At 42.8% G+C, this 16,762-nt stretch overlaps 1 protein-coding gene across 11 annotated transcripts in view; it reads left to right on the plus strand.

The window, feature by feature from the left end:
• Nucleotides 1–16,762, plus strand: part of neurl1aa (neuralized E3 ubiquitin protein ligase 1Aa) — a 166,932-nt gene that overhangs the window by 102,072 nt on the left and 48,098 nt on the right. For all 11 annotated transcript variants that reach the window (XM_061977180.2, XM_061977181.2, XM_061977187.2 and 8 more), the window contains exon 4: nt 14,572–15,294. In XM_061977180.2, coding sequence (XP_061833164.1) covers nt 14,572–15,294 — 723 coding nt within the window. The remainder of the gene's footprint in view (nt 1–14,571; nt 15,295–16,762) is intronic.

Raw genomic sequence — 16,762 nt, forward strand, 5'->3', positions numbered from 1 at the left:
GCACATGAGACATGAGATGGCACTGATTGGATGTCTGCATGCAAACGTGAAAGAAGGTTGCCTTAAGATGGAGGTTAGTATTGCTGAGGTCATGCATTCTTTTTGTCAAACAACAGTGACACATGCTGAATTCTGTCCATGACCTAAGGGACATAGCTTTTGTGACTTATCGGGCATTTTGCCCTTCTCTTTGTTATGTCCATGTGTCATCAAAGAGCCAGCCGTTCAAAGCCTTCTACCCAGATGAATGAAATATGGGCCTTTGCCAAGGAATAAAGAACATCCTAAGCTTCTATGGCAGACCTGGGCATTCTGCGGCCCGCGGGCCACATCCGGCCCTTTGTACGTCCCTGTCCGGCCCACGTGAGGCCAATCACAAATTACAAAATAAATTTAAAAAAACATCTATGTCGTGCGTGCAATACAACTGTGCTGCTTTTATTTTGAAAAGTGTTATTTATGGGCGTATGTCCGTGTGTAAGCTGTGAGTGAAGGTGCACAGCGACAAGTGATGCCCGGTTATCCCCGAGACGCTAAAAAAAGAAAATTTGATGACAAATGGCGTGTTGGTTGGGGGCGTGGCTAAGAGGGGAGGAGTATATTTACAGCTAGAATTCACCAAGTCAAGTATTTCATATATATATATATATATATATATATATATCAGTGACGTGCAGTCACTAGAGGCAGGTGAGGCGGGGCCTCACCTGCCATCATGGAAAGAAAAAAAAATGTAAAAAGAAAAAAAAATAATTAAATTGTTATATGTATCCAGTGATTATACTATAAAGTTATTTTCCATTTAACTTCACCAGTTTTAGAATATTTTTATTCAAAATCGCTGAATTTTTACATTTGCCGTTCAAATACTGAGAAGAGACAGTGCGGTGAACAGCAGCCAGTTGAGGCACGTCACTCAGTGCCTCAACATGGATTCCGGACTCGGCTAACTGCTGGCCTGCAGTGCAGTGAGACCGTATTGCTATATGAATTATATTATACATTTCCATAGTTTAGTTAGCTGAGGTATATAATGTACAGTGTATTTTGTCAACAACTGTATGTGTGTAACGTATTTCTTGTGCTGAGCGATCATAAAACGGCTGCAAAAGACGCACTGGCTGAGGCTCCAGTAATCCCGCCTCCTGCACTCCCGCCGTAGAATTGTTATATCAACTAAAGCCCACACTTAAACTTTCCACGTGCAAGATTGAATCTATTTAAAAAAGTTATTTCATAAGAAGCCAAAAAAGTGCAAAAACAATAATGTTCATGTTGGAGGAGTTGTGAATGACTGCAGGGCCACAACATTAGGTACACCTGCAGACTGCAGGTGTATCCAATTCACAACTCCTCCAACACGAACATTATTGTTTTTGCACTTTTTGGCTTCTTATTAAATAACTTTTGTAACCTATTTTCATGGGCTTTCCTCTTTGTGATGTTAAGTTCCTGTTATGCGCTGTTATACAGTATATGCCTTGAGCTCTTATTTTGAAGGCGCTAAGAGCGGAAGTGATGACACGGAGTGGAGCGGAAGTTTTCGAAAGAAGGTAAATAAAGTGGTCGTCGTGTAAACTGGAGCCTCCGTGTTTGTTATTTTGTAGTTTCATACAGTATAGGCGACATTTATAAACCCTCGGTTACACTTTTTTAAATAGATTCAATCTTGCACGTGGAAAGTTTAAGTGAGGGCTTTAGTTGCGGCGCATGGACTTAATTTATAAGTAAAGGTAAGACCATAATAACGTTTTTTTTTTTTTTTTAAATGTGCTTTTTGTGTGCTTCAGTTTGTATGTGTAAAGTTAAAGTTAAGTTAAAGTACCAATGATTGTCACACACACACTAGGTGTAATGAAATTTGTCGTCTGCATTTGACCCATCCCCTTGTTCACCCCCTGGGAGGTGAGGGGACCAGTGGTTAGCAGCGGCGCCGCGCCCGGGAATCATTTTTGGTGATTTAACCCCCAATTCCAACCCTTGATGCTGGTATGAGCTTTTAAACATAACCCGTTAACTGCTGCCAATCAAATGGTGAATAAGATACTCTTTAGGGTTCATATGTTTGTAAATCTGACTGTGATGAAATCAGTGCCTCACCAGCCATGAACCTCACCGCACGTCACTGATATATATATATATATATATATATATATATATATATATATATATATATATATATATATATATATATATATAAAAGAAATACTTGAATTTCAGTGTTCATTTATTTACACATATACTTGTTGTGTTAAGGGTTGAATTGTCCATCCTTGTTCTATTCTCTGTCACTATTTTTCTAACCATGCTGAACACCCTCTCTGATGATGCATTGCTGTGTGGCACGCACAAAAGTGCTTTCATCAAATGCACTAGATGGCAGTATTGTCCCGTTTAAGAGTGTCACAACATTGCTGTTTACGGCAGACGAACTGCTTTACGGTAGAAGAAAACGTGACTGCTGTTGTTGTGTGTTGTTACCGCGCTGGGAGGACGTTAATGAAACTGCCTAACAATAAACCCACATAAGGAACCAAGAACTCGCCCTCGATCATTCTACAGTTATAACGTCATTGGGCAGGCACACCGTTTACGGACCTGAGTCCGCCTGAATTTCGGGAGATTTTCGGGAGATAATTTGTCCTGGGAGGTTTTCGGGAGAGGCGCTGAATTTCGGGAGTCTCCCGGAAAATCCAGGAGGGTTGGCAAGTATGGGATAAAGTGACAGAAATTTACATTTTTGCATTGTATTATACATCAGGAAGTGTTAAAAATAAAACCATCAAAAGCCATCTGCTTTTGTATAAGGATAAGTTAGGTTAAATGAGGTGGCGACTTGTCCAGGGTGTACCCCGCCTTCCGCCCGATTGTAGCTGAGATAGGCTCCAGCGACCCCGAAGGGAATAAGCGGTAGAAAATGGATGGATGGATGGAAAATATTATTATTATTATTATTTATCTTACGGTACATCAAAAATAATTTGAGCAAAATTTAATTGAAATATTGTCGGTTTGGCCCTCCAGCAGTGCTCGGGTTGCTCCTGCGGCCCCCGGTAAAAATTAATTGCCCACCCCTGATCTATGGCAAAGACCGGACTGACTTTCTCCCTCTCTTCTGCTGCTCCTGTTCATTGTCATTTCATATCACCTCGCAGTCGTTGGGTGGGGCAGTAATACTTTAAACATGCACATGATTAATCACTATTGAATGAATTTGGTTTAAACCAGCCTTTTAAAAATGCATTGTTTTTAAAATGCAAGTAAACACTGCTGCTATAGTAATAGTCCGTAAAAGTAATAGTCTGGTTTTACTGAGAATTAGTAGTTCAAACGTCATGTGACAGACAACCTTGTATATTAGACATGCAATGTAAAAACTAAAGTCAACTCTTGGATCTGCTTCAGGGAGTCGTTTGGCCATGGCTCAGTTGTTTGCACATCAGACCACTCTACTCACCGGAGACGGGGGGTTGCGGAGCTGGCGTTGAGCGTTGGGCCGTGTTTGCCGGAGGTTGGATGTTCGCTGTCACTCCGGTAGGATGGACAGGCTTTACAGGGGTCTTGGCTGAATGAGCATGTGTCGGACACTTCGGCTTCCCTGGACAGATTCTCGCTCATCCGTGCGGACCAGACATTGGCTGGGGGCCGGTGGGCTGCCTAGGATAGCTCTCGGTCGCTTCGTTGGGTCTGTTTCTGTCTCTGATCGTGTGGAGCACCGCGGTGTATGTGGATGTTATTTATGCATGTGCGCAATATGTATAAATCAATATTTTTTTTTACTCATTATTCGGATTTTATCATTTAGGCTCCGTTTTTTTCTTGCATTTGTATGTAGAAATGGCACTGCTGAGGTTGGCAGTAAGATTACATCAGCTCTGTTCTCTTTAATGTCTTTTTTTGTCCTTTTGTGTTCTTTCCCTCTTGTTTTTCTTGTTTGTTCGTTTACTTTTTGGACTTTTTGAGCCTGCACTTGCAACAACATGGTTTTGATGTACGCCTGAAATAAGTGACAGTAGCATCTGAGGTTTTCATCATTTTGCTATTGAGCTACTGTGTGTCAAACATTTCCCCTGTTTAAAAAAATTTAAGTAAAAAGTACTACACTCGGTGTGGTGAAATTACTCTCTGCATTTGACCCATCCCCTTGTCCCACTCCCCTGGGAGGTGAGGGGAGCAGTGAGCAGCAGCGGTGGCTGCGCTCAGGAATCATTTTGGTGATTTAACCCCCAATTCCAACCCTTAAGCTGAGTAACGGGTCCCATTTTTATAGTCTTTGGTATGACTCACAACCTACCGATTTCAGGGCAGACACTCTAACCACAAGGCCACTGAGCAGGTTGAAGTCTAAGTCTAAGTAAGTCTAACGATAACAATCCGATACCAATACTAACCGTATTTTCTCCTTTTTATAATGTGTATTTATTGTATGTGCTTTGCTTAATATATTTAATACAAAAAACATACTGTTTATACTGCATCAAGGATTCTGCAAAAATTCTGCTTAAATTGCACACAACAAATACTGCTGCTGCTTTTTATTTTAACTTTAAACTGACAATTGAAAAGGCTTTTAGGGATTTTGTACGTTACTTATAAGTTAATGATGCATATTGAATATTCATGCATAATAGAGATTAGTATAGCTTATGCTTACAATTGTATGTTCATACTATTTGTTGCAGGGATACCAGATGTCCGTTAATTAGCAGAATTCCGCTATTCTTCCAGCCCAGTGTTTTTAAAACTGTAATGTTTGCGGGCTCCATCTTTTTTCATTTTTGTTTTATTTCATTCATTCAAGGTCAAATAAATAAATAATGAATAAAAAGGAGCAGAAAGAAGTCTAAACCTATAATATCTACCCCCTATTCACACAGTTACATGTGTTGTTCAACTCAGAAAACGTATTATGTAGAGATGTCCGATAATGTTTTTTTTGCCGATATCCAGTATTCCGATATTGTCCAACTCTTAATTACCGATTCCGATATCAACCGATACCGATATATACAGTCGTGGAATTAACACATTAGTATGCCTAATTTTGTTGTGATGCGCCGCTGGATGCATTAAACAATGTAACAAGGTTTTCCAAAATAAATCAACTCAAGTTATGGAAAAAAATGCCAACATGGCACTGCCATATTTATTATTGAAGTCACAAAGTGCATTATTTTTTTTAACATGCCTCAAAACAGCAGCTTGGAATATGGGACATGCTCTCCCTGAGAGAGCATGAGGAGGTTAAGGTGGGCGGGGTTGAGTGGGGGGGGGGGGGGGGTAGGGTAGGGGATAGGGGGGGGTGTATATTGTAGCATCCCGGAAGAGTTAGTGCTGCAAGGGATTCTGGGTATTTGTTGTGTTGTGTTTATGTTGTGTTACGGTGCGGATGTTCTCCCGAAATGTGTTTGTCATTCTTGTTTGGTGTGGGTTCACAGTGTGGCGCATATTTGTAACAGTGTTAAAGTTGTTTATACGGCCACCCTCAGTGTGACCTGTATGGCTGTTGACCAAGTATGCTTTGCATTCACTTGTATGTGTGAAAAGCCGTAGATATTATGTGATTGGTCCGGCACGCAAAGGCAGTCCCTTTAAGGCATGCCCCCAATATAGTTGTCTGGGTGGAAATCGGGAGAAATTCGGGGGAATGGTTGCCCCGGGAGATTTTCGGGAGGGGCACTGAAATTCGGGAGTCTCCCGGGAAAATCGGGAGGGTTGGCAAGTATGACTGGGAGACGCAACTGCTCTGTACTTCACCCTACGTCCGTGTACCACTCAGTACAGCGGGGTTTTAAAAAGTCATACATTTTACTTTTTGAAACCGATAATTTCCGATATTACATTTTAAAGCATTTATCAGCCGATAATATCAAACTGCCGATATTATCAGACATCTCTAGTATTATGGCAATATTTCTATTTCGTAACACTACAAAATAAACAATCATGAAAACAGTAATTTACTCCAAATCATATATTTTCATCATCATGATTTTAATTCTTTTAAATACTTAAATAGCACTTGTTCCACTGTCCAGTTTGTTCCATAAACTTTGACTGAAATGCCTTTTTTCATTGTTGCGGCTTTTTAATCTCAATTTAATAAAGATCTCACTTACGTTTATATTATCATTACTTTCTCTTTTAGCAAATCTTTTTTTAATGTGGTTTGATCGATTTTTTTGTATGTGCTTTGTACATTATTTTTAAGATATACTCTACCAATTCATAACATTTTAATACGTTTAACTGTTTGAATATTGGGTACGTGGGTTCCCTGTACGCATTTCCAGTAATGTTTCTTAGAGCTATTTTCTGTAAAAGGAAGATTGGATATACATTTTAAAAGGCTGCCCTTTGTCACCGATTCTGTTCATAACTTTTATGGACAGAATTTCTGGGCGCAGTCAAGGCGTTGAGGAGATCCGGTTTGGTGGCTGCAGGATTAGGTCTCTGCTTTTTGCGGATGATGTAGTCCTGATGGCTTCATCTGGCCAGGATCTTCAGCTCTCACTGGATCGGTTCGCAGCCGAGTGTGAAGCGACTGGGATGAGAATCAGCACTTCCAAGTCCAAGTCCATGGTTCTCGCCCGGAAAAGGGTGGAGTGCCATCTCCGGGTTGGGGAGGAGACCCTGCCCCAAGTGGAGGAGTTCAAGTACCTCGGAGTCTTGCTCACGAGTGAGGGAAGAGTGGATCGTGAGATCGACAGGCGGATCGGTGCGGCGTCTTCAGTAATGCGGACGCTGTATCGATCCATTGTGGTGAACAAGGAGCTGAGCCGGAAGGCAAAGCTCTCAATTTACCGGTCGATCTACGTTCCCATCCTCACCTATGGTCATGAGCTTTGGGTTATGACCGAAAGGACAAGATCACGGGTACAAGTGGCCGAAATTAGTTTCCTCCGCCGGGTAGCGGTGCTCTCCCTTAGAGATAGGGTGAGAAGCTCTGTCATTCGGGAGGAGCTCAGAGTAAAGCCGCTGCTCCTCCACATGTAGAGGAGCCAGATGAGGTGGTTCGGGCATCTGGTCAGGATGCCACCCAAACGCCTCCCTAGGGAGGTGTTTAGGGCACGTCCGACCGGTAGGAGGCCACGGGGAAGACCCAGGACACTTCCCGGCTGGCCTGGGAACGCCTCGCGATCCCCCGGGAAGAGCTGGACGAAATGGCTGGGGAGAGGGGAGTCTGGGCTTCCCTGCTTAGACCTCGGATAAGCGGAAGAAGATGGATGGATGGATGGATTTAAATATGTTTACGTTAGGTTTGATACGAAGACTAAAGCGTTGTACGTTCGTTCATGACTAAAGCATAGTGTATGCGCCCACCCCTGTGCAACCGCCGTTCTTCTTATAAGAACCCATCTGTACAACGTTCAATAGCAAAAGTATTAGGAGATGGAAACTTGTTAGTAGTGTTCAAGGACAAAGAGCAGGAGGGAGCCTAGCGTACGCAGACTCAAATCTCTATAATCTTCCTTTACATTGTATATCTTCCAGTCTTTCTTTTTTTACCTTTGGTTGTAACCTCCCAAGACTTAGGATAAAGATAAGCCGTTGGAGAGACTGTGTGTGTGTGACTGAGTGAGAGTAAATCTCCTCTCCCAGCGCACTCCAAAACTGGCTCACGTTTCTGGCACGCTTTCTTCGCTCTGGATAGGAGATCCTCACGGCCAACCTCCCCAGGGACTACATTATCTCGCCCATTCCCTAATCAAAAACATTTACTGTCCGAGCCAAAGAGTGTTTTTGCCAAAGTGGACATGCTGCCTTTCTCTCTCAATCACTCTTTGGTCTTTGTAAGTTGTATGCTTACAACGGATTAGCACACCAGGTGGTTAATTATTCAAAAAAGGCTCAGACGGCAAAATAGGTGTTAGGCCAGTGAAAGAAGTGACTAATAGTTGTGAGAATTGTCTGGAGTTATTAGAAAAACTCAGCAAGTTGTACATTTGGAAAGCAGTCCAGGGTAAATTCTGCCTCTCACTCAAGGTCAGGCAGTATAGGCTCCAGGTCGCATGCGACCTTGAACAGAATAAGGGGAAGAAAATACATGAATAACTGCAATTATGGTTCTTTTCCACAGTTGCACTTGACCACCACTGACTTTATTTGAAGTTGTCTGCAACTTAACTAAAGTGTTGTGCACCTTTTACCTCTAGAGCAGTGTTTTTCAACCTTTTCACATTTTTGTTCGTTAAAAATATGCGGAGGCACACTCATACTTGCCAACCTTGAGACCTCCGAATTCGGGAGATGGGGTGTTGGGGGCGGGGTTGAGTTGCAGGCAGCATACCCCTTCCCCTTTCGAGCTGTCCTGGATGAAATTAAATTCTTTTTTCCAATCATTTTGGAACTTGCAAGCGTATTTCTTCTTCTTACTCGTCGTCGCCATGTCTCTTCATCGTTCTTCTGCTTTGTCTCCTTTTGTTGTGTGTGCAGTTGTGCACTGAGCTCCAAAAGCCGTAGATGTTGTTGTAGTGTCCTGGAAGAGTTAGTGCTGCAAGGGTTTCTGGGTATTTGTTCTGTTGTGTTTATGTTGTGTTACGGTGTGGATGTTCTCCCGAAATGTGTTTGTCATTCTTGTTTGGTGTGGGTTCACATTGTGGCGCATATTTGTCCATCCATCCATCCATCTCCCGCTTATCCGAGGTCGGGTCGCGGGGGCAGCAGCCTAAGCAGGGAAACCCAGACTTCCCTTTCTCCAGCCCCTTCGTCCAGCTCCTCCCGGGGGATCCCGAGGCGTTCCCAAGCCAGCCAGGAGAGATAGTCTTCCCAACGTGTCCTGGGTCTTCCCCGTGGCCTCCTACCGGTCGGACGTGCCCGAAACACCTCCCGAGGAAGGCGTTTAGGTGGCATCCTGACCACATGCCCGAACCACCTCATCTGGCTCCTCTCGTTGTGGAGGAGCAGGGGCTTTACTTTGAGCTCCTCCCGGATGACAGAGCTTCTCACCCTATCTCTAAGGGAGAGCCCCGCCACCTGGCGGAGGAAACTCATTTTGGCCGCTTGTACCCGTGATCTTGTCCTTTCGGTCATAACCCAAAGCTCATGACCATAGGTGAGGATGGGAACGTAGATCGACCGGAAAATTGAGAGCTTTGCCTTCCGGCTCAGCTCCTTCTTCACCACAACGGATTGATACAGCGTCCGCATTACTGAAGACGCCGCACCGATCCACCGGTCGATCTCACGATCCACTCTTCCCTCACTCGTGAACAAGACTCCGAGGTACTTGAACTCCTCCACTTGGGGCAAGATCTCCTCCCCAACCCGGAGATGGCACTCCACCCTTTTTTTTTTTGTAACAGTGTCAAAGTTGTTTATATGGCTACCGTCAGTGTGGCATGTATGGCTGTTGACCAAGTATACTTTGCATTCACTTGTGTGTTTGTGCTTGAAATTAAAGTTATCATTAAACCAGTTAATTGATCATACAACGTGTCAGCATTTCTTGACATCTTCGAGTAAAGACCATTGTTAAACTCGTCCAACGCTACATTGTTGTGTGACTGGGCCTGCACGCTGTTTATATGGAGGAAAAAGGGACGCCTGGACAGCATGCGGCTGTTAAGGGCTGAAGGTTTCAGGTGAGAGAGGAGGCTAAAGGCAGTGCCTTTAAGGCACACCCCCAATATTGTTGTCCGGGAGAAATTCGGGAGAATTGTTGCCCCGGGAGATTTTTGAGAGGGGCGCTGAAATTCGGGAGTCTCACGGGAAAATCGGGAGGGTTCTTCTTCTCAGTATTTGAACGGCAAATGTGAAAATTCAGCGATTTTGAATAAAAATAATCTAAAACTGGCGAAGTTAAATGGAAAATAACGTTATAGTATAATCACTGAATACATATAACAATTTAATTAATTTTTTCTCTTTTTACATTTTTTTTCTTTCCATGATGGCAGGTGAGGCAGGGGCCTCACCTGCCTCTAGTGACTGCACGTCACTGGTTTACATACACTTGTAAAGAACATATTGTCTCGATTTTCTCATGATTTCTACAACTCTTATTTGTTTGTGATAGAGTGATTGGAAAACATACTTGTTGGTCACAAAAAACATTCATGGTGCCTTGCCTTTTCTCCTCCAAACATATTGCTGGGTATTGTGGCCAAACAGCTAAATTTTTGTTTCATCTGACATCACATGGACAAAGATAAGACCTTCTGGAGGAAAGTTCTGTGGTCAGAATAAATACAAATTGAGCTGTTTGGCCGCAAAACCCAGCAATATGTTTGGAGGAGAAAAGATGAGGCCTTTAATCCCAGGAACACCATACCTACCGTCAAGCATGGTGGTGGTAGTATTATGCTCTGGGCCTGTTTTGCTGCCAATGCAACTGGTGCTTTAAATGGGACAGTGAAAAAGGAGGTTTACCTCTAAATTCTTCAGGACAACCTAAAATCATCAGCCCGGATGTTGGGTCTTGGGCGCGGTTGGGTGTTCCAACTGGACAATTCAAAGTCCTCATGTGTCCAGGGACATATTTCCTGAGTTTATAAACACAATATACATTTTTTTTAAAAACGAAAGAAAATTTTGTGATGTTAAAAAATATCGATGTAATCATAGTAGTATCGACTAGATACGCTATTGTACGTGGTATCATTACAGTGGATGTTGTAGATCCACCGATGGCGTTTGTTTATATTGTAGCGTCCCGGAAGAGTCGGTGCACATGTTTATGACAGTGTTGGCATTGTTCATACTGCCACCCTTAGTGTGACATGTATGGCTGTTGAGTAAGTATGCCCTTCATTCACATGTGTGCAGTATGTTCAAAGTCAAGATGATTATGTCATTAGTTCATAATCAGGCACAATTAAATCTTGGTTAGGCTTTGTTGGTTATAGACCCATATGGTTAGTGACTTTTTTATTATGTAAAACGGACCAAACTCGCCACAAAATTAACAACAACAAGATTGATCATGCAAAAAATTATTTTAAAGATTGAAAGTTGCCACGTGGGTTCTCGGGCCCCGAAGCACCTACGAAATAGGCGCCTATGCTGGAGAAACTCTCCAAAGCCAGCACCTTTTAATTCGATTTTCTACCCTCCTTCCCCTATTTTTGGCCCCATTTACACTGCACACCAAATCATTTTGACAGTGGGTTTCTGAAGTGTTCCTGAGCCCATGTGGTGATATCCTTTACACACTGATGTCGCTTGTTGATGCATTACAGCCTGAGGGATCGAAGGTCACGGGCTTAGCTGCTTACGTGCAGTGATTTCTCCAGATTCTCTGAACTTTTTGATGATATTACGGACTGTAGATGGTGAAATCCCTAAATTCCTTGCAATAGCTGGTTGAGAAAGGTTTTTCTTAAACTGTTCAACAATTTGCTCACGCATTTGTTGACAAAGTGGTGACCCTCACCCCATCCTTGTTTGTGAATGACTGAGCATTTCATGGAATCTACTTTTATACCCAATCATGGCACCCACCTTTTCCCAATTTGCCTGTTCACCTGTGGGATGTTCCAAATAAGTGTTTGATGAGCATTCCTCAACTTTGTCACGTGTTGCTGGCATCAAATTCTAAAGTTAATGATTATTTGCAAACATTTTTATCAGTTTGAACATCAAATATGTTGTCTTTGTAGCATATTCAACTGAATATGGGTTGAAAATGATTTGCAAATCATTGTATTCAGTTTATATTTACATCTAACACAAGTTCCCAACTCATATGGAAACGGGGTTTGTAAGTCAGGACTTTGAGAAAGCCTTTCTAAAACCTTAATTCTAGCCTGATTTAGCCATTCCTTTACCACTTTTGACGTGTGTTTGGGGTCATTGTCCTGTTGGAACACCCAACTGCGCCCAAGACCCAACCTGATGATTTTAGGTTGTCCTGAAGAATTTGGAGGTAATCCTCCTTTTCATTGTCCCATTTACTCTCTGTAAAGCACCAGTTCCATTGGCAGCAAAACAGGCCCAGAGCATAATACTACCACCACCATGCTTGACGGTAGGTATGGTGTTCCTGGGATTAAAGGCCTCACCTTTTCTTCTCTAAACATATTGCTGGGTATTGTGGTCAAACAGCTCAATCTTTGTTTCATCTGACTACAGAACTTTCCCCTAGAACAGTGGTTCTCAAATGGGGGTACTTAAAGGTATGCCAAGGGGTACTTGAGATTTTTTTTAAATATTCTAAAAATAGCAACAATTCAAAAATCCTTTATAAATATATTTATTGAATAATACTTCAACAAAATATGAATGTAAGTTCATAAACTCAGTGAAGCACAAGCTCAGGTTTCTCACTAAAATGTCTGTCAAAAAGAACTGTGAAAAGAAATGCAACAATGCAATATTCAGTGTTGACAGCTAGATTTTTTGTGGACATGTTCCATAAATATTGATGTTAAAGATTTCTTTTTTTGTGAAGAAATGTTTAGATGTAAGTTCATGAATCCTCTATTACAATCCCCAAAGAGGGCACTTTAAGTTGATGATTACTTCTATGTGTGGAAATCTTTATTTATAATTGAATCACTTGTTTATTTTTCAACAAGTTTTTAGTTATTTTTATATATTTTTTTTCCAAATAGTTCAAGAAAGACCACTACAAATGAGCAATATTTTGCACTGTTATGCAATTTAATAAATCAGAAACTGATGACATAGTGCTGTATTGTACTTCTTTATCTCTTTTTTTCAACCAAAAATGCTTTGCTCTGATTAGGGGGTACTTGAATTTAAAAAAATGTTCACAAGGGGGTACATCACTGAAAATAGGTTGAGAACCACTGCCCTAGAAGGTCTTATCTTTGTCCATGTGATGTACAACTTTGGACCACGGCTGTAGGGTCCACTGTGTCAACAGAACACACATAGCATGCACCATTTCATATGTAAAATATATTATTCTCAATTGCACGGTACTAAAATTGTATATCTCTTGCAGTGACGTGCGGTGAGATTGATGGCTGGTGAGGCACTGACTTCATCACAGTCAGATTTACAAACATATGAACCCTAAAGAGTATCTTATTCACCATTTGATTGGCAGCAGTTAACGGGTTATGTTTAAAAGCTCATACCAGCATTTTTCCCTGCTTGGCACTCAGCATCAAGGGTTGGAATTGGGGGTTATTAAATCACCAAAAATGATTCCCGGGCGCGGCGCCGCTGCTGCCCACTGCTCCCCTCACCTCCCAGGGGGTGATCAAGGTGATGGGTCAAATGCAGAGGACAAATTTCATTACACCTAGTGTGTGTGTGACAATCATTGGTACTTTAACTTAACTTTAACTTTACACATACAAACTGTAGCACACAAAAAAGCACATTTAATTAAAAAAAACGTTATTATGGTCTTACCTTTACTTATAAAATAAGTCCATGAGCCGCTGTTGTGCTGGATTAATGCACCCCCTGACGAGAGTGTTATATCAACTAAAGCCCTCACTTAAACTTTCCATGTGCAAGATTGAATCTATTTAAAAAAGTGTAACCGAGGGTTTATAAATGCCGCCTATACTGGATGAAACTACAAAATAACAAACACGGAGGCTCCAGTTTACACGAGGACCACTTTATTTACCTTCTTTCAAAAACTTCCGCTCCACTCCAACGTGTCATCACTTCCGCTCTTAGCGCCTTCAAAATAAGAGCTCAAGGCATATACTGTATAACAGCGCATAACAGGAACTTAACATCACAAAGAGGAAAGCCCATAAAAATAGGTTACAAAAGTTATTTAATAAGAAGACAAAAAGTGCAAAAATAATAATGTTCGTGTTGGAGGAGTTGTGAATTAGGTACACCTGCAGTCTGCAGGTGTACCTAATGTTGTGGCCCTGCAGTCATTCACAAGTCCTCCAACACGAACATTATTGTTTTTGCACTTTTTGGCTTCTTATGAAATAACTTTTTTAAATACATTCAATCTTGCACGTGGAAAGTTTAAGTGTGGGCTTTAGTTGATATAACAATTCTACGGCGAGGGTGCAGGAGGCGAGCCTCAGCCAGTGCGCCTTTTGCAGCCGTTTTATGATCGCTCAGCACAAGAAATACTTTAAACACATACAGTTGTTGACAAAATACACTGTACATTATATACCTCAGCTAACTAAACTATGGGAATGTATAATATAGTTCATATAGCAATACGGTCTCACTGCACAGCAGGCCAGCAGTTAGCCGAGTCCGTCCATGTTGAGGCACTGAGTGACGTGCCTCAACTGGCTGCTGTTCACCGCACCGTCTCTTCTCAGTATTTGAACGGCAAATGTGAAAATTCAGCGATTTTAAATAAAAAATAATCTAAAACGGGTGAAGTTAAATGGAAAATAACTTTATAGTATAATCACTAGATACATATAACAATTTAATAAACATTTTTTCTTTTTAAATTTTTTTTCTTTCCATGATGGCACGTGAGGCGCGGCCTCACCTGCCTCTAGTGACTGCACGTCACTGATCTCTTGGGTACCAATGCAGCAGCTTTCCTTCTGTTTAACCATTCTCTTGTGCTCCAGATTCTAACCGACATCAAACTCTTGCATTTAACTGAACTGCTTGACAAAAGTATCTAATTGCTTGTCTCGCTATTCCTTTTTTCAGACAGTGAGATTGTTCCTCCCGACTGCCTACGCCCACGCTCTTTTACAACAGCGCGCTCCTCCTCCCTGCGGCGCGAGACAGACGACTCCCGTCTCTCCGTCAGCCTATGCGATCTCAATCTCCAGCTGGACGACGGCGGGCCCTCCCACGGCCTCTCTCACCGCCACACGCTTCACCTGGCGTCCGCCTCCTCCACCTGTCCCATCCCCCAGAACTCCCTCAACTCGCAGCAGTCCTCTCTTTTGCCGTCCGCCCTGGAGAGCGATCTGCATTTCCACCAGCTGCGCGGCGCCCACATTAAGACGTTAGACAAGCAGACCGTGGCCAGGTCGGAGCATTCGCGCGAGGAGCGCACTCTGGTCTTTACCAACCGGCCCCTGCAAACCGGAGAGTGCGTGTTTATCAAAGTCACCAAGTCCAGTCCGGCCCGTTCGGGCTCCTTGTCCTACGGCGTGACGTCCTGCGACCCGGCAGTGCTGCGCCCCAGTGACCTGCCGTATAATCCAGAGGCCCTGGTGGACAGGAAGGAGTTTTGGGCCGTGTGTCGAGTGCCCACGCCTCTCCAAAGCAGCGACATCCTGGGCTTCCTGGTCAACCAAGAAGGGGAGGTCATCCTCAGCCACAACGGCACCAGTGTCGGCATGCAAGTGTGTGTGGACAACTCGCGCCCTCTCTGGATGTTCTTCGGTCTACATGGCGCCGTGACTCAGCTGAGAATTCTGGGTAAGCATGCAATCACATTTATTAAGACTTTGCTGCCTCGTGGTTCAGTTAAATTTTTATTTTTTTTTTACAAACCATACTGTAAATAAGGGTTGTACGTAGGGGGTGTAACGGTACACAAAAATTTCGGTTCGGTACGTACCTCGGTTTAGTGGTCACGGTTCGGTTCATTTTCGGTACAGTAAGAAAACAACAAAATATAAATGTTTTGGTTATTTACTTACCAACTTTGTAAACAATGGCATACCATACATATACACACAGGGTCCATTGCCAGGGTTCATGTGGTCAACATATATAAAATAAAAACTAAATAAGATAAGGCTCAGAATGGTTTCTTAAAGGCCTACTGAAACCCACTACTACCGACCACGCAGTCTGATATATATCAATGATGAAATCTTAACATTGCAACACATGCTTACTAAAGTGCAATTTTAAATTTCGCGCGAAATATCCTGCTGAAAACATCTCGGTATGATGACGTCAGCGCGTGACGTCACGGATTGTAGAGGACATTTTGGGACAGCATGGTGGCCAGCTGTTAAGTCGTCTGTTTTCATCGCAAAATTCCACAGTATTCTGGACATCTGTGTAGGTGAATCTTTTGCAATTTGTTCAATGAACAATGGAGACAGCAAAGAAGAAAGCTGTGGGTGGGAAGCGGTGTATTGCGGCCGACTGCAGCAACACAAACACAGCCGGTGTTTCATTGTTTACATTCCCGGAAGATGACAGTCAAGCTTTACCATTGGCCTGTGGAGAACTGGGACAACAGAGACTCTTACCAGGAGGACTTTGAGTTGGATGCGCAGACGCTGTACCGTGAGTACGCATGCAGCTGCGGCTTCCAAACATTTGATCGCTTACCCGTACGTACGTGCCGCTATGTGCATGTCACGTACGTAACTTTGGGGACTTTGGGGAAATATTTGTGCTGTATGAACTTTGGGGAGGTGAACGGTACTTTGGGTTGTGAGATTGAGTGTGTTGTGCAGGTGTTTGAGTTGTATTGGCGGGTTATATGGACGGGAGGGGGGAGGTGTTTGTTATGCGGGATTAATTTGTGGCATATTAAATATAAGCCTGGTTGTGTTGTGGCTAATAGAGTTTATATATGTCTTGTGTTTATTTACTGTTTTAGTCATTCTCAGCTGAATATCAGGTCCCACCCGCCTCTCACAGCATCTTCCCTATCTGAATCGCTCCCACTGCCCTCTAGTCCTTCACTCTCACTTTCCTCATCCACAAATCTTTCATCCTCGCTCAAATTAATTTCTCTGTCCGAATCGCTCTCGCTGCTGGTGGCCATGATTGTAAACAATGTGCGGATGTGAGGAGCTCCACAACCTGTGACGTCACGCTACTCGTCTGCTACTTCCGGTACAGGCAAGGCTTTTTATCAGCGACCAAAAGTTGCGAACTTTATCGTCGATGTTCCCTACTAAATCCTTTCAGCAAAAATATT

Source organism: Nerophis lumbriciformis, linkage group LG16, assembly GCF_033978685.3.
Source record: "Nerophis lumbriciformis linkage group LG16, RoL_Nlum_v2.1, whole genome shotgun sequence".
NCBI classification, from domain to species: domain Eukaryota; kingdom Metazoa; phylum Chordata; class Actinopteri; order Syngnathiformes; family Syngnathidae; genus Nerophis; species Nerophis lumbriciformis.